The sequence below is a fragment of the Dryobates pubescens genome, chromosome 7, assembly GCF_014839835.1.
Source record: "Dryobates pubescens isolate bDryPub1 chromosome 7, bDryPub1.pri, whole genome shotgun sequence".
NCBI lineage: Eukaryota > Metazoa > Chordata > Aves > Piciformes > Picidae > Dryobates > Dryobates pubescens.
In genome coordinates this window covers 6876524-6898524 of record NC_071618.1, presented here as the reverse complement: position 1 = coordinate 6898524, position 22001 = coordinate 6876524, and the positions used below count along the sequence as shown (strand labels likewise).

The 22001-nt window shown below is 42.3% G+C and overlaps 1 protein-coding gene across 2 annotated transcripts in view; it reads left to right on the top strand.

The window, feature by feature from the left end:
- Nucleotides 1–22001, top strand: part of TMEM255B (transmembrane protein 255B) — an 80782-nt gene that overhangs the window by 15688 nt on the left and 43093 nt on the right. For both annotated transcript variants that reach the window (XM_054163013.1, XM_054163012.1), the window contains exon 4: nucleotides 17745–17834. In XM_054163013.1, coding sequence (XP_054018988.1) covers nucleotides 17745–17834 — 90 coding nt within the window. The remainder of the gene's footprint in view (nucleotides 1–17744; nucleotides 17835–22001) is intronic.

Below are 22001 nucleotides of genomic sequence, written 5' to 3'. Positions count from 1 at the left end.
ACGAGTCCAGAGAAGAGCAACAAAGTTGGTGAGGGGTTTGGAACATAAGCCCTATGAGGAGAGGCTGAGGGAGCTGGGGTTGCTTAGCCTGGAGAAGAGGAGACTGAGGGGTGACCTTATTACTCTCTACAACTACCTGAAGGGAGGTTGTAGACAGACGGATGTTGGTCTCTTCTCCCAGGCAAGCAGTACCAGAACAAGAGGACACAGTCTCAGGCTGCGCCAGGGGAGATACAGGCTGGATGTTAGAAAAAAGTTCTATACAGAAAGAGTGATTGCACATTGGAATGGGCTGCCTGGGGAGGTGGTGGAGTCACCATCACTGGAGGTTTTTAGGAGAAGACTTGACAGGGTGCTTGGTGCCGTGGGTTAGTTGCTTGGGCGGAGTTGGATTGGTTGATGGGTTGGACGCGATGATCTTGAAGGTCTCTTCCAACCTGGTTTATTCTATGTATTCTATGTATGTATTCTATGTATTCTAATTCTGGGTCATGCACAGAACAAGCCCTATGAGGAGAGACTGAGGGAGCTGGGGTTGCTTAGTCTGGAGAGGAGGAGACTCAGGGGTGACCTTATTGCTCTCTACAACTATCTGAAGCGGGGTTGTAGTGAGGCGGAGGTTGGTCTCTTCTCCCAGGCAACCAGTACCAGAACAAGAGGGCACAGTCTCAGGCTGTGTCAGGGGAGGTTTAGGCTGGAGGTTAGGAGGAAGTTTTACACAGAGAGAGTGACTGCCCACTGGAATGGGCTGCCTGAGGAGGTGGTGGGGTCGCTGTCGCTGGGGGTGTTCAGGGCGAGGCTTGACAGGATGCTTGGTTCCATGGTTTAGTTGATTGGGTAGTGTTGGATGATAGGTTGGACATGATGATCTCAAAGGTCTCTTCCAACCTGGTCTATTCTATTCTATTCTATTCGTCTGTTGAAACATTTAGTTTCTTGGGAATAGACCAAGAAAATAGCTAGAAAGTTTAACTATGCTTCTTGCCTTGATTACCATACACAGTGGGCTAAACCTTTTAACACTGCCTTTGCTAAGCATGAGGTGCTTGTTTTCATCCATTATGGAAAAGAGATTGAAAGGGTTTCTGTCATGTTACAACTGAGGGCAGTAATTATATTTATATTATTTAGCCTGGAGAAGAGGAGACTCAGGGGTGACCTTATTACTCTCTACAACTACCTGAAGGGAGGTTGTAGACAGACGGATGTTAGTGTCTTCTCCCAGGCGGCCAGTACCAGAACAAGAGGACACAGTCTCAGGCTGCACCAGGGGAGGTTCAGGCTAGATGTTAGGAAGAAGTTCTATACAGAGAGAGTGATTGCACATTGGAATGGGCTGCCTGGGGAGGTGGTGGAGTCGCCATCATTGGAGGTTTTCAGGACGAGACTTGATGGGGTGCTTGGTGCCGTGGGCTAGTTGTTTGGGTGGTGTTTGATTGGTTGATGGGTTGGACGTGATGATCTTGAAGGTCTCTTCCAACCTGGTTTATTCTATGTATTCTATTCCCTGGGGAGTAGCTGAGTGTATCTGATTGAAAGGGCTCAGGGAAACTTTAATAAATTTGCAGCCATCAATAAGATTGTAAAGACTTATGTAAGTACAGAAATGTTAACTGAAAGTTCGATGCATTTCAGCGGGACAAAAAGAGGTGAGATAGAAAAGAACTTGTTCATCCAGTTGCTTCTTTTTTAACTAAACTTTCTTTGAGCAGTGTGTGCAGTATAATTTGAGTTTAACCCAGTGTAGCTCTGACAATTGTCTGCCCCTCGTAATGGCTCAATACTTCATTTTGTTTATTTTTTTTAATTGAAAAGGAATGTAGATTCAGTTACACTAGGGAAAAAAATCTACATTAAATTGACTTTTTATCTGTAAATCTTTCTCTTTTTGTCTTGAGGTTCTATTTCCTTGTGAGCTCTCCTCTCTAAGTCCAGATTTATTCATGGTTGATGAAACTCTAAGTGCAATATGAAATGCGTAATGGTTAGCGGAACTAGTGCAGCGGAACTCCAGCACTCAGTAAATGTGAGCATGGGTTTGAGAAAGAACAAAAGCAGTTCAGCAGAATGGACAATGGTTTGTTCTTAAAATACAACATTAATAATGTTGCAGCTCTTTGACCTCATTCTTGGCATCCTAAGGCCTGAAGTGGAAGTTCGATGTGCTGACCAAGATATAACCCCTAATTCAAAGGAACTGCTGCTTGCAGAAGCAGGCTCTGCATCATTGACCAGCATGATTTTACCTCAGCTCTTTACATTTGTGCTTTGCTCTGCTATGCAGAACTTGGCACCATCAAAACAAAATTACCCTTCCACCAAAGATTTGCTCTGATTTGGGATGTTTCTAACTAGCAAATGGCAGAAATAGAACACTAATGTATTGCTCTCCCTTTTTGCCTCCCCTGCTCCCTGTGAAATAGTTCATGGATCAAAGAACAGAGTATATCTGTTGTTTCATTCCAGAGGCATTCTTCGTTCAGCTGGAGAGGTGGAAAACATGATACTGCTCAAATCAAATGGATTTGATTGTAAGATATGCAGCACCCTTGCTTATAATCTCCTCACCTTACAGTACAAAGTATTTCCAAGTAGAGAACAAGATGCTGAAGTTGCATACAGAGGTGGGGAAGGCTGGATGCCAAAGGGGTTCATGGCAGCAGAACTGGGAGCAATATGTAGTGCTGAGGGAGTGTTATGAAAGGCTTCTTCTCATATAAGTGCAGAGGTGGTATGATCTAGCACCCAGAAATGAAACACTCTCTAAATGTGTAATGTCGATAAGACACCATACATGTAGCTTTAGCTAACCTGATGGATAAACCAAGCGCTAGCTCACAGTTTCCACTCACACATCCTTCCAATGCCAGTCTCATCAAGCCATACTGTTCACAAGGCTGAAAATGAGCATGCTGAAAATGTGGTGCTTACAGGAGTGACTGGGAAAGCAAGGGCACCATAACTGTCAGGGGTTTGAACATTTGCAATCTTGCCTGCAAGAGCTGTCAGAAGGGTTGTGGGAGTCACCCTGACAGCAGCCCAGCTGCAGCAAATGCAGGAGTGGGGTGGGAGGAGATACAGGAGCATAAAGGACATAGAGGATAGGGAGGGTTCAGAGAAGCAGGGGTGATCCCTCAGGAGGTGTAAGTTAGTGCAAATCTCAGTACTACATGAAGACAGTTGTCTGCAGCAGATCTGTGATGTGAATCTTGCTTGTTTTTTCTTCATGCTAATAGTTATTGTAACTGCTGACATTCCTAGGACATAGTCTAATTCTCAGCTGGCTCAGCCTGGTCCTTGACTTGCTCAGAGAGATGGTTGGAGTGATTTTAGCTGAGGAGACATTGCTTTTGACAAAAGTGGAATTTGAAAACATGAGGGAGGTTTAAACATGGAGCTCTGCACACAAACAGAAAAGGCAAAAGTATTTATTTGGACTTCTCAAAGGATGAAAAATTTGCATGATTTAATATGCTTGCTTCCCAAACTCTGTCAACAATAATTAGATTTCAAATTAAGTGCAGAAGTTGGAGAAACAAAGTAACTATTTTCTCTCCTGGTTTTAGTTGACAGACTCCCCTGGTAATGCATGTGTTCCTACTCTGCAGTGAGATACATGCAAGGTAGTATTTCAATATTGTCTCTGATTATTTTCTCACCACTAGACTTTACTTCTGTTTCAGAAGGAAAGATTTCTTCTAAGAAGTCACATATGTGAGCCAGCTTTCAGAAGAACCAAACATCTTTCACTTTTCAAAAACTATATGTCTTGTAAATAGATTATGCCTATCAGAAAATGCTCACTGACCATTTTGTATGAAGCTGATGATTATTATTAACATGTACACCAAGAAAAACCCCAACCAAAAACCAACCAACAAACACCACCACCACCACCATGTCCCAGTTTGAGGCAGATCCTCCCTTGCCTCCCACTGGGGGCAGGAAAAAAAATACTCAGACAAATGGATTGCAGAAGTGATGGAAAGTTTAAATGGAAAAAGTAGTGAGTGTTTTACAGAAACTATAAGCACAGTGACAAAAAGAGATCCCAATGCATAGAGTCCCTTATAGCATACCCAGAAACCTCCCAGCACTCTCCTCCTCCTTACCTAAGGGTACACCCAAAAGCCCCATGGCTCTTTCTTTCCCCCCCCTCCACTGTTAGGCTAATCTCAGCTGGCCAGATCTGAGATTGTCCTTCCCCCTTCTCCTCTTGGCATTAGGCCTAGCCAGGCCTAAGAGGTCTTGAGATAACTCCCCTTCCATTACCAGATAGGGACCATCTCCCACGGGAGCTGCAAGGGAAGAAAGAGGAAGTGTGAGACCTTGCTGATAGATTTATAGGGAGCAGGACATTATGGGGATGAAATACACAGCTTCCTGTGTCCACCCACTGGGCTGGACAGCTGGGGCACCAGAGGTGTATCTTGTGTGGCAGCAGCAAGAGGCACCCAGCCTAAACTGCCACACACCAATACAATAATGACAAAAATCAGAAACCAAAACAAAAGAGATACCTGCTGTGTATACCTGCTCTGCTCTTTTCAAACATACTGTGCTTCATCTACTTTCTAGGCTGGAGGTTAGGAGGAAGTTTTACACAGAGAGAGAGATTGCCCATTGTAATGGGCTGCCTGAGGAGGTGGTGGGGTCGCCATCGCTGGGGGTGTTCAGGGCGAGGCTTGACAGGATGCTTGGTTGCATGGTTTAGTTGATTAGGTGGTGTTGGATGATAGGTTGGACACGATGATCTTGAAGGTCTCTTCCAACCTGTTCTGTTCTGTTCTGTTCCGTTCTGTTCTGTTCTATTCTGTTCTATTCTATTCTATTCTACTTTTCATGCAAATCAAGCATCCTGGAAGAAACTGGCTTTAGTGCAGATTTTGATCCAAGATGCTAATTGCTGATAGATTCCATATTGCATATTAAGCTAATTAAAACAGCTTGTTTATGTAAAGAGAAAAAGCATTCAAATCCTGTAGATCTCCTGAGACTGTTTTTGATGTTCCTGCACAAATACATAGAAGCAGAGCGCAGGGGAAATGCAGGTAATGAATGCTGATGTAAAAATTGTAACAATGGAACAAATTAGCAATCACCCTTGTCTTGTTTAGCACCTTAAAAATGATTAAAACTGAAAAGACCTACTATTATCTGTTCAGTCATAAATGCGTTAGATTTTGTGTTGTGATTTAACTATGCATTTCAGATACAGACAAGGAGATTTCTATGAAGATAATCAGTATAAGCTGACACTTGCATGAACTTGAGCATGGCTCTTCTTTAGCTATATGCATTCATTTTGAAATAAACCAGCATCTCATTAGCTGGTAAGATCAAACAGCTTATTCTTTGAGAGCATCTTCCAGCTCTGTTATGCCCAGTTCTTAGACCTCTGCAATGAGGTGCCCTTTGGAGGCATCTCATTCTCTCCTTAGGTTCTTGAGGGAGCCTTGAAGGATGATTTAGACTAGATTCTGGAGTTTTAGACAGTAAAGTGTGGCATGAAGAATCCCATACTAAGCGACACTTGTATTTATATTCTATAATATTGCGGTGATTGCAAAAGATATCACACTATAACTCCACCTAGTTTTGAACTTAGAGCAGAACAGCCTGTATGTGGAATTTCCAGACTTCTTTTGTAGGTCTGGAAAATTTGCATTATTGTTTATAGTGCAAGAGAATACTCAGCAAAGCCATGGATTGAAGTCAGATGAATAACTGAAGGTGTTTTGATGGCTCAGTTATTTCATCTGAAGAGAAGGAGATGTGGGTATGAAAGTACCACCCAAAGTGGAGACAAGTGAAATGAAAGTTTCATGGCTTATAAAAATGTAAATAGTAGACATTTTTAAATATAATTCATATTAGGTAGTATAATACTGTGAGAGACCTTTTGCTCTTACTAGTATTATATATTCCATGAATGAAGGACTGAGTGAAGTATTTTGGATTTTGTTTGACAGTTCTTTGACCCTGTGCATTTAAAGTGAAGATTTCCACTTCGTAATAAACATAAATACCCATGGAACAGAGAGATCTTCCTTTCTCCTCTTCCCTCCTTTCCTCCTTCCTCTATCTTCACAGTATCACAGTATAACTAAGGTTGGAAGAGACCCCAAGGATCATCAAGTCCAACCTGTCCCAACAGACCTCACAATTAGACCATGGCACCAAGTGCCACGTCCAATCTCCCCTTGAACACCTCCAGGGACGGCCACTCCACCACCTCCCTGGGCAGCCCATTCCAATGACGAGTGACTCGCTCAGTGAAGAACTTTCTCCTCACCTCGAGTCTAAACCTCCCCTGGCACAGCTTGAGACTGTGTCCCCTTGTTCTGGTGCTGGTTGCCTGGGAGAAGAGACCAACCCCTTCCTGTCTACAACCACCTTTCAGGTAGTTGTAGAGGGCAATGAGGTCACCCCTGAGCCTTCTCTTCTCCAGGCTAAACAATCCCAGCTCCCTCAGCCTCTCCTCATAGGGCTTGTGATCTTGCCAGCTTCTTCTCTTCTTTACCCTAACCAAAACATAGTTTCCACTGAATGAATGAATTAAAAGGCTCATAACCAAGTGAGCATCGGACACCGGAAAAGTAACTGCTGGGGCTGAGACTAGACAAGAGTCTGTGGGAGGAAGGAACAAGACTTGTCCCTTTTGCTAGAAATGGTGTTACATCAGCTCACTAGGCCGTGAAACCATCGCCTCAGTGCTGTTGGTGAGTTAAGCGCCTGAAGTGATAGTATACATTTCCCTGCAGTGTCTTGAGAACTTTGAAGTTCAGGGACTGAAAGACAAAAATAGATGGTCTTACTATATGAATTGCCAAAGGAAGTGTGTGGGGTGTTTCATCACTTCTCTTCCTGGTTCCTTATGGATCAGTGTTTCATGTCACTGTGACTGTTTGAGGCTGTGCCTTTAAGGAAGGGCCACACTGGCTAAATGTTTATAAAATATTTTGGTATTCTAAACGAATTTCATTGGTAGAATTGTGGGAGGTGAGATTGTTAGACCCAGGGGAGCTGGGACTTTCTCTCAGTCTTCCTTTCTTTGCTGTCCCTTCCACACTGGACTGCTTCTGGGCTTCTTGCCAAGAGATAAGAACTAACTAACTCCCTGTGCTTAGGCCTCTGCTGTGCTAACTCCCCTTTTTTCTCCTCTTCTACCTCTTTGGGGGAGAAGGGAGGTAGGGGGTGGAGGGGGCACTGGGGGAAGCCCCCTCTGTTGGGGGTCTGGTTTCTGACTGTGTTTATTTGCTGTATATTCCTGTATATATTGTAAAATACCTGTATTTGTTGTGTTACATAGAATCTGTTTCCTTGTAAAATATACTCTCATTTCTCTGACTGAGTTTTAGCCGCGGTTTCTTTCTCAGTGGGGGAGGGAAAGCAGAGCCTTTCCTCTCAACCCACTACAGTCACATATGTACCATTCCATGCTTTCAGATTTTATCAGTGCAGATTCATCAGCCAGTGGTGCAAATGTTTATTTTTATGTAAGCTTTGTAATACTAAAATAATGTACTTTGATATTATAACTATGTAATATATAACACGTAATGTGTGTTCACACATGCATGTACGTATTTACAACTGAGATGCCAGAAAATACCTGGAATAATGACAAAACACTCTGTGCCGTGGACACCATGACTTCATTGTGCAAAGTGCTTTTTGCACTCTATAGGTGTGCCTGCCAGGATGGTTTAGCTAGTAAAGCTGTGATGGGAACTACAGTCAGGTCTGTGTCTCTTTAACATACCTAGAGAGGTGCCACCGAGTATGTCCAGCTGCAGCCTAGCATAGTAGCTCTTTCCCTCTCACATGCTGGTCTGCTGGCTGCAACAGTCTTTGGGTCTTACCTATGCTGGGTTCCCCAGTTTGTGATGCAACACAACATTAGCTCAGTCTCAGATAAGAAACTGTCTTCACTGTTATCACTAGTAAAAAGAAATGGGAAATTTATTACAAAGTGAAAAATTTAGGAAAGCAAGACAATGGCTTCTATTTGGAGACTTTTCTTGGCAACCTTTTCTGGAAGCTTAAATTCTGTTGAGACAGAAAGGAGATACTACATAGTATAGATAGATATATGTATGAAAATATGCATGCACCAGCACAGTTTATTTTTGGCACTCCAATCAAGGCTATCACTATTCTTTTGAATGAGAGACTCGAAATACCAATTCAAGTCCTCCATCTTATTAAGTGGAAGTCTTTCGGGATGTGGTTCTTTTAAGATCTGTGCTTGGAAACAGCACATATAATTAAATGCATAATAGGATACTTTTTGATTGCCAGTGTGTTTTCTTGTATTGTCTACGTAATGAAAGTATTAGAGTTGAAAAGAAAAGTAAGCTTTATGGCCTGTGCAATGTTTCTGGCACAATAAACAAATCAATTACTCTCCCTGGCATCAGGAGAAGGGGTTAAAAAGGCTCAATAAAGAATCTGGGATAAGCGCTCATGTATGCGTGGTGGAGAAGGTGAGGTGGGCTGTGCCCTATGAAAACAACAGGCAGTTTCTGATCCTCTTGTTGAAGAATGAGATCAGATTACATAGATTAGCATCCCTGTTGGCCAGATAGGGTCCTTCACACTGCAGGTAGGACTTGGATACCTGAAAGTCTGTAATTTAATGGTAAAGCATTTCTGATAACTAGCATGTGTGTCTTGAGAAAACAATGCAGTCGCTGTAACATGGAAGAGGAATTGTAAAGACATTAACAGTCTTTGGTGTAACAAAAAAAAAAGGTTCCTGCTGCTAAACCAGCATCAGCTGTAGTCACCCTGATCTGTGTCAGTTCCACCAATTTTTATCAGGAAGCATAAACTTCTGTGGAACATGGTATGTTATTTATTTCTGGTTCATTGTTCTGATACTGCTCTGATCAGCTACCTCTGTTTAAGTGATGAAATGAGCTTGTTCCATTTTAATCAATGGAAGAGTATCCAGGAAAGCAAATATCTGATCGATTCCAAAAATGTCAGCCCTTCCAGTCAGTAAAACTAAATTTGTTTCACTTTTGCCCCTTTTAATGCTGTATTCAATTTTTTATTCTTGATTGTATTTGATATCCTTAAATCACAGTATCACAGTATCACTAAGGTTGGAAGAGACCCCAAGGATCATCAAGTCCAACCTGTCTCGACAGACCTCACGACTAGACCATGGCACCAAGTGCCATGTCCAATCTCTTCTTGAATACCTCTTGAATACCTCCAGGGATGGTGAGTCCACCACCTCCCTGTAATCCTTTTAAACCATTCTTAGATAAATGCTTTTGTTGATGTTTACAAGAGGGAATTCTTACCAGTTTGAAGTGCCCATTGGACTAAGGCTGTCTTAGGCTGGTTCCAATCTATCAGCATTTCTCCCTCTGTGAAATCCAGCTTCCCCCCCCACCCCCTTTTTCTTTTAATTCCTATGTAACATCACTCTGCCTTCATCAAATTCCAGACATCCTTTGCTCCTTCCACATTTTTCCTTTGCTTCCTTGCAAGTGTCAGGCAAATGACTGAAGGAAACCTCTGAAAGGGAGAAGAGAAAGCACAAATCAGAGCAGCCAACATCAAGGGAAAGAAAGAAAACAAGATGTTTGCTTTGGCAGCACAAACATTAGCGTTATCTAGGCTCCCCCCATAGCCAGTGAGGGGAAAAAGGACAGATACTATCAGAAGGTAATTAATCTCATTCTACAGTAGATTTTAGAAGGTATCTGAAAGTGTTTGGCTCTCCACTGACTACAGAGGAGCACAGATAACCACTTGAGGCAAATACTTATATGTTAAGTAGCTGGAGTTATGTAGGATGAAATCAACCTGGAGCACTGGAACAGGCTCCCCAGGGAGGTTGTGGAGTATCCCTCTGTGGAGCTATTCAAAACTCACCTGGATGCATTCCTGTGTGATCTGGTGTAGGTGATCCTGCTCTGACAGGGGGTTGGACTAGATGATATTTCGAGGTCCCTTCTAGACCCTAATATTCTGTGATTCTGTGAACCCCTTCTGAGATTTTTCTTTGGCAGCTTCACTAACACAGAGCACTGCAATTGGTGCCACTCAGCAGCCCAGCTAAGAGCTACTGCTTCACTTGGAATGGAGCACCACAACATTCTCATTTCAGAAACACATACTGAGGCTTCACACCCTATACTTCTACTGATTCCCAAATACAGGCCCATCTGCTTTTTGAAAGCATGCTGTTCCTGTCCTTGATATCCTCTAGCACACACTTAAATCTCCACAAATTAATCAAATCATGAGGGTACAATACCAAACGCTCCAACAATTTGGTCTCACAAAGCATCTGGAGTTGGTTCTCATGATTTGCTATAACATGTGGCAACACCCTTTTATGAAACATAAAGCTGAAAACCATACAGATGTGCAAAGATGAAAATGAATGAAAAAGTACATTGCCAAAAGACAGCTCTTGAAACGAAGTAATAATTTGGGGGTACCAATGCTGATTCTGAAAATGATTTTGGAATAAGGAGATGGGAACTTGCAGAACCAGGAGATGATGGCTGTAAAAGCACAGTACATTTTGAGAAGCCTCAGTGCTTCTCTCCCTAGCACTAAGAAGCTGAAATGGGGATTTGGTCATATAGTCAGCACCCCATTTAATGGGCTGAAAGAAGAGGAGCTATTTAAACCAATCTTTTTAAAAGCTGCTAAAACATGAGTGGAGCAGAGCATTTCAGCAGTACTGCACCTGCTAGAGCTAGAGATGGTCAGTCATTAGGGTGGTTGATCAGCTTAGACTAGGGAGAAAAATACAGCAGTGCAATTTGAATGATGTGAGTGAAGTCAATATGTCCTGCGGCTAGAAGGAAACTGTGGTAATGCTTACTGGGATATCAACAGGGTCCTTAGATGCTGTAGGGACTTAACACTGGTAACAAAATGAACCCTTCTCCAGGAAATTAAATAAATATTACTTTTTAAGGTTGCATTATGTTTCTTGTCTTGGAAAACGTGAACAATGTACAGTTCAGTCTTTCATCCAATGTTATTTTAGTAACATCTGCTGGACTCCAGTGCCTGGAACTCTTAAGATTCTCCCATGAGACCTGGTAGTGCATCATCAGTGGTGATGTTTTCAGCTGGGTCAAGACAAGCACTTACTCATCAGTGAATGAATTATCTCAAATGTAATGTGTTCAGTTAAACATGTATCAAATTCATTCTCTGATTGCAATGTAATGGTGACTCCAATTTTGAAGTCTAAGTGCACAGGAAATGCTTGATATAGGTTATTTCATTCAATAGATTGGTCATTCTAGGAAAGATTTCCTTGGAAAGTGATTTGAAATAATTTCATGGCTGGTTTAGGTCTGATTTTGTAGCTGATACTAGATCATGAGAGAAGAAAGACTATGATAATCAGGTAACCATTCTCAATAACTTTGTTTTGTGTTTCATAATGGCTATTGGTCTAATTCCTGCCATTCTTCCATCACTTGAAGATAAAAAGATGGGAAAATCAATCTTTATTTCATATAGCAGCTTTCACAGAAACCGAATATTCAAATGCTTTAGCAGGTTAGAAGGAATGACAAGATAAATTGCAGAATGAATAATGTGAACTGGGTTGATGTAAATCAAGAATGAGTGCTCAAAGAGAATGTTTCTGAAACCGAATCAGCAGCCCGGACTGGGGAAACTACTAGACTGAACATGCAAGGATTTTTTTTGGACAGTACAATGTTAAGGCAAAATATTTGCATGCCACTTTTCCAGGTAACTGGAGTTGCAAAAGAGTTAAGTTGATATACATAATACCTGTGAGAACGGGACAGCAGCTGCTAGCTGGCAGGGAGGAGGATGGAAGAGATCCTCTATTCAAGGGAAAGCTTTGTGAGGCACTTAACAGGAAGGGTGCTAAAGGACAGTTTTGAACTGTGGACTTTTATACCGTAAAGAGAAATGGCATGCACAGATGGCTGTGAGAGCCACTTCTTTTGTGTAGCCCAGCACACCCATCACACAATGCTGAGCATGTGTGAATGTGATTAGATGCTAATTTTCCCCATCTCTGTAACTACCTGTCAGAGCAGATGGTGAAAGTGAAGTTCCTGATAACTCAAGAACCCTGTTTATCTGAGCAGGGAAGAAAAAGTCCTGTCCTAAAGATCTCCATGTGTGCCTGGGGGAGCTGGGGTAAGCACACTCAGAACCTCTGCTCCCTTTCTTGTCTTAATTGACTGTGCTGCCTAAGCCGTCTGAGGCTAGAACCATTAGGTCATCCTGTTGCACATTTCCAGTTCATAGACACTTCTGCAGTCCCTTGCTCTTGTGACTGGCCTAACTGATGAATTCACTGCAAAAGCTGAACATCAACATCACTGGAAGAGAAAAGTGGAAGGAATCTGCATTAACTTTGCCTACATGTGATGTAAATTAGCTGTGACTACCTAAGGCATAACAAAAGATATTACAAATCCTGCCTTTCAACATTCTGTCCTTTGGGCTGTGAGGCAAGGGAAAAAAAGATAAATTTTCCAAATGAAGGTGCTACCTTTATTTCCAAAGTGAATTTTGATTTTGGTTTTTTTTTTTTTTTTCTCCTTGGCATAATAATTGATACCTCTCATGTGGTTTCTGTATTCTTCCCCAGCACTTGTTTATCTAGTTACTTCTGCCTTTTTATGCATGTGAGATTTCTTAAATTTCCCAAGGGACCTCTGCCCTGTCTGTGTTACACCAACTGCCTTTTCATGTTGCCATTTTTCCTAATTAACCCTGACACGGTGCTGGAAAACAGCAGACTTCTTCACAGGCAGTAAGACAAAAGTCTCCTTGACTGCAAACAAGAAAATAACACCAGTCCTTATAATTTATTCATCACAACTAAAACCTAGATTTTACTTTGATAATCCCTGGGAGTGAAAATTACTTGAAATGGGTGAGACAACATAATAATTGCTGCCAGCACTTCTACATCCTTCCCTTCTGCCTTGGCTTTATGGTCTCACCCTCTCATTTGCACCGGGTGTAGCGTTTGTCTCTCCTCACAGTTACGTGATGTAACTAATTCTGGGGAACAAATCGTTTTCTGCCTAGGGGGGAATTGCTCTGGCTTGCTGCGTATTTGGGCGACCACAGGGGATGGGATAGAGGGACACACTAATTCGGGAGAGAGAGCAGGAGAGCAGGACAGCAGGGAACCAAGAAAAGGACAGGAGAGCAAGATGATGTTTCAGATGGCAGTAAGCAGTCACATAGATTCAGCTCTATGCCCTGAGGTGCTACGAACAGCAGCAAGAGGAAAGAAAATAAAGATCTGTGTTATTCCTGGTAATATCCAACAACATAAGACTGGGCTTGCTGAACTCAACAGTGATGACACAACAGAAAGGCTATAGGTTTCTAACTTGGTAATGATCTAAACATGAGACCTTAATCCACATCCCTGCTGAGGTGCTGTGGTAACAGATGCAGGTCATGGGTAAGATTGCCAAGAGGTGAACAGTCATTTTCTGGTTTGGATTTGAGATACAGTTTTTATGAACTTCTGCTCTTAGCTCTTCATCCTGAAAAAATGCAGCAGATTTATTTAAACCTATGTTAAGTTCTGAACTTGGAGTCATGGGCAAATCAAGCTAGTAATGAGGCCCACAGAGTTAAACTATTTTAGGGAATGTAACATTAGGAGCAGCCTATATGCATTTCCTTTCCCAATTTGTTTGCTTCAACCTGTGTGGGAATAAAAACCTGTGGCATAACATATACACAGCCTTTTTCAAAGCCTTCACTTTCCAGGGCAAGAGGTATTGGATGGCAGTTTCTCAATTTATGTCAATGAATTCTATGCCTGGACTGAAAAATCCTGAGAGTCTTGATAAGCATCACAAAGCTTGGACTGAAAAATGCTGCCTGGACTGAAAAATCCTGAGAGGCTTGATAAGCATCACAAAGCTTGGAGACATCAGAGGCCATACAGTGCACAAGCTGCCATTTAGCATAAGCAAAGTCAGTCTGTTAGGTGATTTCAGAAGCAAAAATCTGTACATTTCCCGAAATCTCACATCTGCTTTGTCTAAACAGAGAGAGTGAGGCATCTCACACAGCAGTCTAGTGCTAGAAATGACTGTTACTGTCTGAGAAGCTGTGCCTTTTGACTCAGAGCAGGTAAGGGCTAAGTTAGTGTCATGAGGAGCGCAGCATATGCAAGAACAGACGAAACTGGAATTTAGGTTTGATTGTTAGGCCCAGACAATACAGTTTTCAGTGTTTAATGACTAGATTCTTCATTCCCTTGTAAATAAACAAATGATCATATTCTGCACCTAAACCAGGAGTTAATGTTCTGACAATAACAGCTGTAGAGAAGCCTAGCTGCACAGCAATGGAACAGTAAGAGCAAGACTGTTTCTTGAGTAACTCTTAAAATATATTGCTATAAATAATGGATAGTTTTCCTGACAAAACATATTGCTATTAAAAATTGAGAAGATGATGTGATGGATCAGTTTTAGTTTTATTTAAAAGTGGTATTTCTTTTACCTGTTCAGCAAGAACTCCCTCTGTTAAAATGAACTACAATGCTTTTCTTTCTTGGCAGTATTATGCTTGTGAACTCAAAACTCCAGCAATCACCTACCACTTAGGAAAATTAGCTTTTGAGTTTACAACAGCTCTTCATTTGACTGTCTTGGCTGCCATCTTTAGAAGTCATTCATCTTGTACTTTGTTTATGTGTTTCTTACATTCCCAGTAAGCAATGGGAGGCTTGAGAGAGAATATAAATCTGTAATTTTGTTTTAAGGATTTTGTTGTGTTTTGTTCTTGTACTATTCCTTCTTTTGTCATTCAAATACATGTATATAAGGCAGTTTAAGTTGTAAGAATTTCTGAGTGTCACATTCTGCCACTTTAGCATTGTCATTAACATTAGTCAAGAAACAGTCCTCTTCATTTGAAAGGGACTGCTTACTGAAATAGTTGCTGGTAGGCATGGAGAAGAACAGCAGACTTGGGCTAACAACATTTCACATGCAGGCAACTCCTTGAATGAGTAGGTGATCACCAACATAACTGAGGAGTGTAAAGCCAACTCCATAGCTCCTGCCTATACTACAACTGTCTACAATCCTGTCCATACTGCTATATACTACTGTGCACCTTTATATGTGGTCTCTTGGAGCTGTACAGTGAAAGTGAAAGGCCAGAATACTCCTTAGGTGATCTAAGCTATCTCCATGAGTGGAAAATGTTGGTTTGGGGCTTGTAGGCCATCAATATGTGTGAAATGAAAAACCACCTTGAGGTCAGCATCCAGTAAATTCACCCTGAACTCTGGAAATTTGGAAACACCTGGCTAAGCCCCCTAATTATTTGATTGACTGCTATGATTTGAAAAACAAGATAGAAGTATCAGGCAATAATGACTTAATCTGAACTTTTGAACACTGCTGCTTTTTCAAATAAAGTTATCGGGTTCTGTAGCAAATGCAGCTGCTACAGGGCATCAGAGCCTGCTGGTCTGCAGTCATAATACCTCTCTGCAAGAAGCCCACAGCCTTTTGGATCCAATGAGTTGCATGCCAAGATGTTTAGGCAACCAGATGCATGAGACATGACCTGCCATACTGGAGAGCCAAGGGACAGCAGAGGTTAAAGGGTGTCTGCAGGCAACAGTGCTTTCTTAGAATTTCTGCCTCTTTAGGGCAGGATGGAGCTGGCTGCAAGAGGGGATGCAGCAGGTTCCCAGCAGCAACTGGTACCATCAGCCTGTATGTGCTCATTTCCTCCTCATTCCATTACACAGCAATCTCTGTGGCAGTGCTGCCTTGCCTTTTATTAGAAAAGTGCATCAGAAAGTATTTGAAAGCTTTGATTCTTCTGCTTTTCAAGTGTACTTCTTGCTGATTCACAGAGAGCTCTTATTTCCACATCTTTGGTATAACTTTGACCTCTGTGTCCAATGCTGTGGGTTTACACAGCTGTTATTTCTTACTTGCCCAGAGTCTTTTGAGGAAGTCTCCAATGTTGTGTCCCCTCTTGACACTACTGACATTGCACTCTTCTTAGCCTAACATAAACCAAAGAGCTAACTTTTCGACTGGGTTTGTTTACACATGTGAGAACAGTGCTCAGGTAATGCAGATATGGATTTAGTATAGGCAAAAGGGATATATGAACTGCATGCATGTAATTTTGGTTATCTGTCCCTGGGCATTTATGAAATATGCATTGTGAAGGAGCAATCAATGGCTTGCAAATAACAAAGATGGTCCAAATTTTTAACTCCATTCCTGGACCATATGCTCTATGAATTAAGGATACTGTTCTGTTAGTTTTCAAGAGAAATTTGTAATCTGTTGCAGTTATTAATTGTAACTTAATACTGTGGCAAATTAAAAATAATCTATCATACAGAATGTTTCAAAGGGTTCCTGATGCAACTTTGCATGAGAAGTGCAAGAGATGTGAGAGATGTGCATTAAATTATACAAAAAATACAGCCATAGAGGGTGTTAGGTTCACCTTTTATCCTGCTGGCACCCACTCATCCAAACACAATGTGCAGCATCTTCAAGGTCACAAAATCCTGTGATCTGAGAGAGGAAGGAGTCACAATGTCTCTCCCTCATCCCTCAGTGGTGCTAAGGGAGGCACCTGGACAGGCATATGTAGGGTTTCTCTTTCAGGACTCACTTTGTCTCACCTTGCTCACAGTGCCGAATCCTTCAGACATGCCCTCACGACAAACCAGTGTTGTCTCAAGAGCGTGAGACTGAGTGCACTGACTGATCTCTGATGGAGATACAGCAGTGCTCAGCCTTTCCAGGTCCTGTTGCTTTCTTCAGAGTAAACTGGGCAGTGAGCTTGCCGCATCTGGGGTTGTGCTAGCCTTGCAGTTCCTGGTAGAGCTCCATCTGTAGCCATACTCAGAGAGACAGTGAGCACAGCTAGCAGGGGTATCAGCATGCCCAACCTGCACACCCTTTCCCCCCAGGCCCTCCATACCACCTCCACTGGTGCACGACCAGTACTCTAGCATTGCACTATCTCCTGTCCTGTTGATAAAGAATTAATAACGTTGAATGAACTAAGCAGCTGGGAGGTAGCATGATGTCTGAAGCAATGGCTGGTAGGCTGATAAAGACACCCTTCCGTCTGTACTGCAGCTGGGACATGTACTGTGCTCTGCTGTGCCCATTCAGAGGCTGATGGGCAGGCTGGGAGCCCCCAAAAGGGCAGAGGTGAAGGAAGCACATGCCAGCGCTTCCAGAGGTACCAGTCCAGTGAGCCTCTGATTTTTTTTGTGTGGCATAAGTTGTTCTAAGCATATGTTACCATCTGGGGAGATAAAAGGTTTTTAAAAGTTCATGGGATAGTTATTAGCTTACTACAATGTCTTTGTCTCTGTGTGTGGACTATTACCACTGCAGTAAAGCTCTAGAGATTGATGTGAGCCAACAGGACCACTGCTCTTTTTTTGATTATATAAGTTGATTTAGAAGAAATCACCATTTAATTTAAGAACTCAGAGCTGACCTGATTTTCTCCAGAAAGATACAAGCTTTTCTAGTGGACTCAATGGTATCTCAACTCAGCATCAAGAATTTCTGCCTTTTTTGTAGTGTGTGACTGGCATCCACCCATATCAAGCTGAAGTGAATTACAGCAGGGGGAACTGTTGTTTACAAATACTAGAAAAAATTAGTGCAGTTGTTTTACTTAAAGAATGATACTTGAAAGCATTACTCAATCTGTTTTTCTCTTCTCAGTTAGTAGCCTCCATCGTGTTTATCAGCTTTGGCGTGGTCGCAGCGTTCTGTTGTGCAATAGTTGATGGAGTGTTTGCAGCACGACACATAGTAAGTACAGTGATTTTCAGTCATTTTTTTCCCCCATTTTGATTACTTATTTCTAGCAGAAAAGCACTTTGGTTTGGTTTATGTCTAGAAGGATGTTAAATCTTTTGATAATTCACTTTGTTGGAGAAATGTCTTTTGGCAAAGAAAAAACAACAGGAAAGGCCATCATGCCAATGCCCAGAGATGATGACAGCTGCTTATTGATCACTGAGGGAGTTCCAAATACAGAGGTGGTGTAAAAGGAGGTAATGACAGGTGTGCTAAAATACATGCCTTCTTAGTAAAGAGAGGACACTTCAGTCACCACCAGCATTTGTTTCCTTTTGCATAAAGGCTTTGTGAACATGGTAAGTATCTGGAATGCACCAGACATTGATGAGCACCAGAAGTCCCCACGGGATCTTTAGAGAGAAGTGGATTGCAAAAACACAAAGGGAGCATTTTGTTGGAGTAAAGACATCAGAGGAAGTGGCAGGCTTTGGTTAGAGGTAGTGTGAAGGGGAGACTGAGTGACAAAACCCCTAAAACTCACTATCACGGGGTAGGTGGGTCTTTTCACCAGAGTGACAGGTATTTCCAGTGTGTCTTCAAAAAATGCAGTCCTCCTTCTTTCCCCAAACCTATTTCCATCTCTGTTTCAAAAGGACATTTCAAGGTACTGCAGCTGCAGTAGTGTTACTAGTAGTTCATTACTGTCTGAGAGCCTTGGAGTCTTTCTCACGACCTTCTTGTGTAAGGAATACACAAACTTGGGTGGTTTTTAAATTTTGGTTCATGGAGTTCAAATTAAAATATTTGACAAAAGGGATCAACAAAAGAACAAGACAGACTGGGTTGTGGGTTCATTAAATATGCTAGTTTCCTTGTTAGATATGTGTTGTTTGCTGTTCTATCTCTACAAATCTAACTAAACCCAGCCTTTCAATTGAGTTTTGATTTCCAAAAGCATCAGGAAATAATTATATGTTTTAACAGACACTGTAACTCAGATGCAGTGTGCCACATAATACAGCAAGTATGATGGTATATGGCACCCTCACTGCTATGAAATATCATGGGCCCATTCATCTTTCTGCTTATGTTCACTGAGAGGCACCATAGCACCACTGGCATCAGTGGAACTCTTTTTTTCTGTTAGCAAATGCATCAGAATCAGGCTTTGGATCACTTGGAGCATAAAGCTGTAAACTGATTTTTGCTGTTATTGAAGGGGGCTTTAAACCAAATGTGGAATTCACAACCTCACGTGCATTGCACAAGGAGGGAGATTCTATTGATATAAACAAGTGAGTTGTGCAATGTGAGCATGAATAAACACTGCATTGCAATCATTTGTGTTATACTAGACCCTGCATGATGTTGAAGTAGCCTGCTTTTACTTGGATTTGCCCTGCTGTTGCTGTGGATGACACCTGGGTTAACTTTGTCTCTGATGAACATAAGCCCAGGAAGCCTTTCCATGGGAGCTGCTTAAAAGAGCAGGACAGCAGATTCCTGTTTAGGTTTCTTCATCTTTAAAATTCAGTGAATGTGTTCCAGAAAGTCATTGCCAGTTATTCAGATACTGGACCTGTCTCCTAATTTCTCAGAAGCCACACTTATTTTTGTCCTGTTTTGATATGATCATTAGAAAGCATTCAAAAGGTACTTGTACATTCTTATAACTGCACTGCAGCCATGTAGCTGCAGTCACCCACTGCTGATGCTGGTCATGGTGTTACCTTCTCTGAGGCAGGTTATTGTGTCAGAGGACAATGTGTGTGCTCAAGCACAGAGCAAGTCATTGCCCCTATCATCTTTCTAGATACTTCCTTTGTAACTTTGCACTCTTTTAAGTTCCTTTCACATAATGTTACTTGGCTGTTCTGGAAATGACATTTCTTCCTATCATAACCAACAATGTCAAAGTCAGAATTATTACTATACCCTTCTATATGAAGAAACAGCACCTCATACATAGTACCTAGAGTTTAAATTCTCCTCCTCTTTATTGTAGCAGAAATATATGTGTGGCATTGCTTGTTGTAGCATGTCCTTGATGTGTCATGATGGGCTAAAAGTGTTTTAGTTCATTGCAGTTCTCTCTGGAGAGAAAGTGAGCCAGTGAGTGATCATAGGAAAGTACCAAGGCAGAGTCATTGTACTCAACCAAGAATGTGGCATTGTACAATCTTCACAGTATCACAGTATCACAGTATCACAGTAACTAAGGTTGGAAGAGACCCCAAGGATCATCAAGTCCAACCTGTTCCAACAGACCTCACAACTAGATCATGGCACCAAGTGCCACGTCCAATCTCCCCTTGAACACCTCCAGGGACGGCGACTCCACCACCTCCCTGGGCAGCACATTCCAATGACGAACGACTCGCTCAGTGAAGAACTTTTTCCTCACCTCGAGTCTAAACCTCCCCTGGCACAACTTGAGACTGTGTCCCCTTGTTCTGGTGCTGGTTGCCTGGGAGAAGAGACCAACCCCCTCCTGTCTACAACCACCTTTCAGGTAGTTGTAGAGGGCAATGAGGTCGCCTCTGATCCTTCTCTTCTCCAGGCTAAACAATCCCAGCTCCCTCAGCCTCTCCTCATAGGGCTTGTGCTCAAGGCCTCTCCCCAGCCTTGTTGCCCTTCTCTGGACACGTTCAAGTGTCTCGATGTCCTTCCTAAACTGAGGGGCCCAGAACTGGACACAGTACTCAAGGTGTGGCCTAACCAATGCAGAGTACAGGGGCAGAATGACCTCCCTGCTCCTGCTGGCCACACTGTTCCTGATACAGGCCAGGATGCCATTGGCCTTCTTGGCCACCTGGGCACACTGCTGGCTCATGTTTAGGCGGGTGTCAATCAGCACCCCCAGGTCCCTCTCTGTTTGGCAGCTCTCCAGCCACTCTGACCCCAGCCTGTAGCTCTGCATGGGGTTGCCGTGGCCAAAGTGCAGCACCCGGCACTTGGACTTATTAAATGAGTGCAGTTCTGTATCTGGTTAAGTCAGTTGCTGGGCATGACTGCATCATCTGTGCAGAACTGGAGACTGGAAGGGGCTGGTCACCATCCAGCCATCCCTCATAGTACTGGAGGTGTGCAACCTAACAACACAAATGTCCTCCCGTCATGGCATGATATGTTACATGGAAATCTATTTCCAGATATTTATGCTTGGTATGAGTATTGTTTATCACATCCATCTCTCTTGTGGTCTTCTTCACATATTACAGAACAAAGAAATATGTTCTGGTACAATTTGTTGGAAAACTAATTTTTGTGTCAACATGGTCAAACTTAGTCTCAAACTCCTCCTCTGTTTAATACAGAGCTTAATAGGATCAGGGGTACATCACCTAATTTCTCTAACACACCTGGGGACATCTTTAAGGGTGGTAGTGCAAGTACAGGAATGGTAAGGCCTTATCAAAAGAAGGTGTATCATGCAGGTTATGGTGTCACTGGCACTATGTTACATCCACTTTGCATCACAGCTGATTTCCTTCAGGGAAAGCAGTACCACCATGTTCAGTCCATTTCTCACAGGCCAGTAGCAGCCATTTTCAGACCTACATTGTGCCATTCCTTCTTTAGCCACTGCCTTTAGGGAATAACTGCTCTAGAGTCAGACAAAACTGTCTGATTCCTTATCAGAGAAAGGACAAGCTCCTGTCATGTCAGAGCAGGTGCCCAGATCTACAGTAAAGCCATGAAGTTTTCTTGAGGAGGAGTTGGGCAGCATTTACTTTTCTGTCTCCAGTATCAGGGTGCTAACACCAAGACCCCAGGTCCCTTTTCTCCTGGAGGGAGAAGTACTAGCTGAAGCCAAGCAGGCTTCAGACTTACAAGAAATACAACATCCTTCACATCAATCTGGAATAAGAAATGTCTTCTGTTTTTCATTTTATTTTTAACTTAATTTCAGTTAGGAGGGATGTGAAGAAGACAAATCACATTATTATAGATTTTTCTTACTGTAGGTTGTGAAACGGAGCCCATTACTGTTGCATATTTTCTCCTGCTCTTGTAAAACTGTGGGTAGAATAATGAAATACTTTCTCTGTTTAATTTTCTTCCCAAGAAGACATAAAATGGACAAAAATTCTTCCAGGAAAGAGATGTATTTCCAAAAAGAGATATTTAAATTATTTAAGATGGATTTTGAAACACTTTCCTGAATAGAAAGCT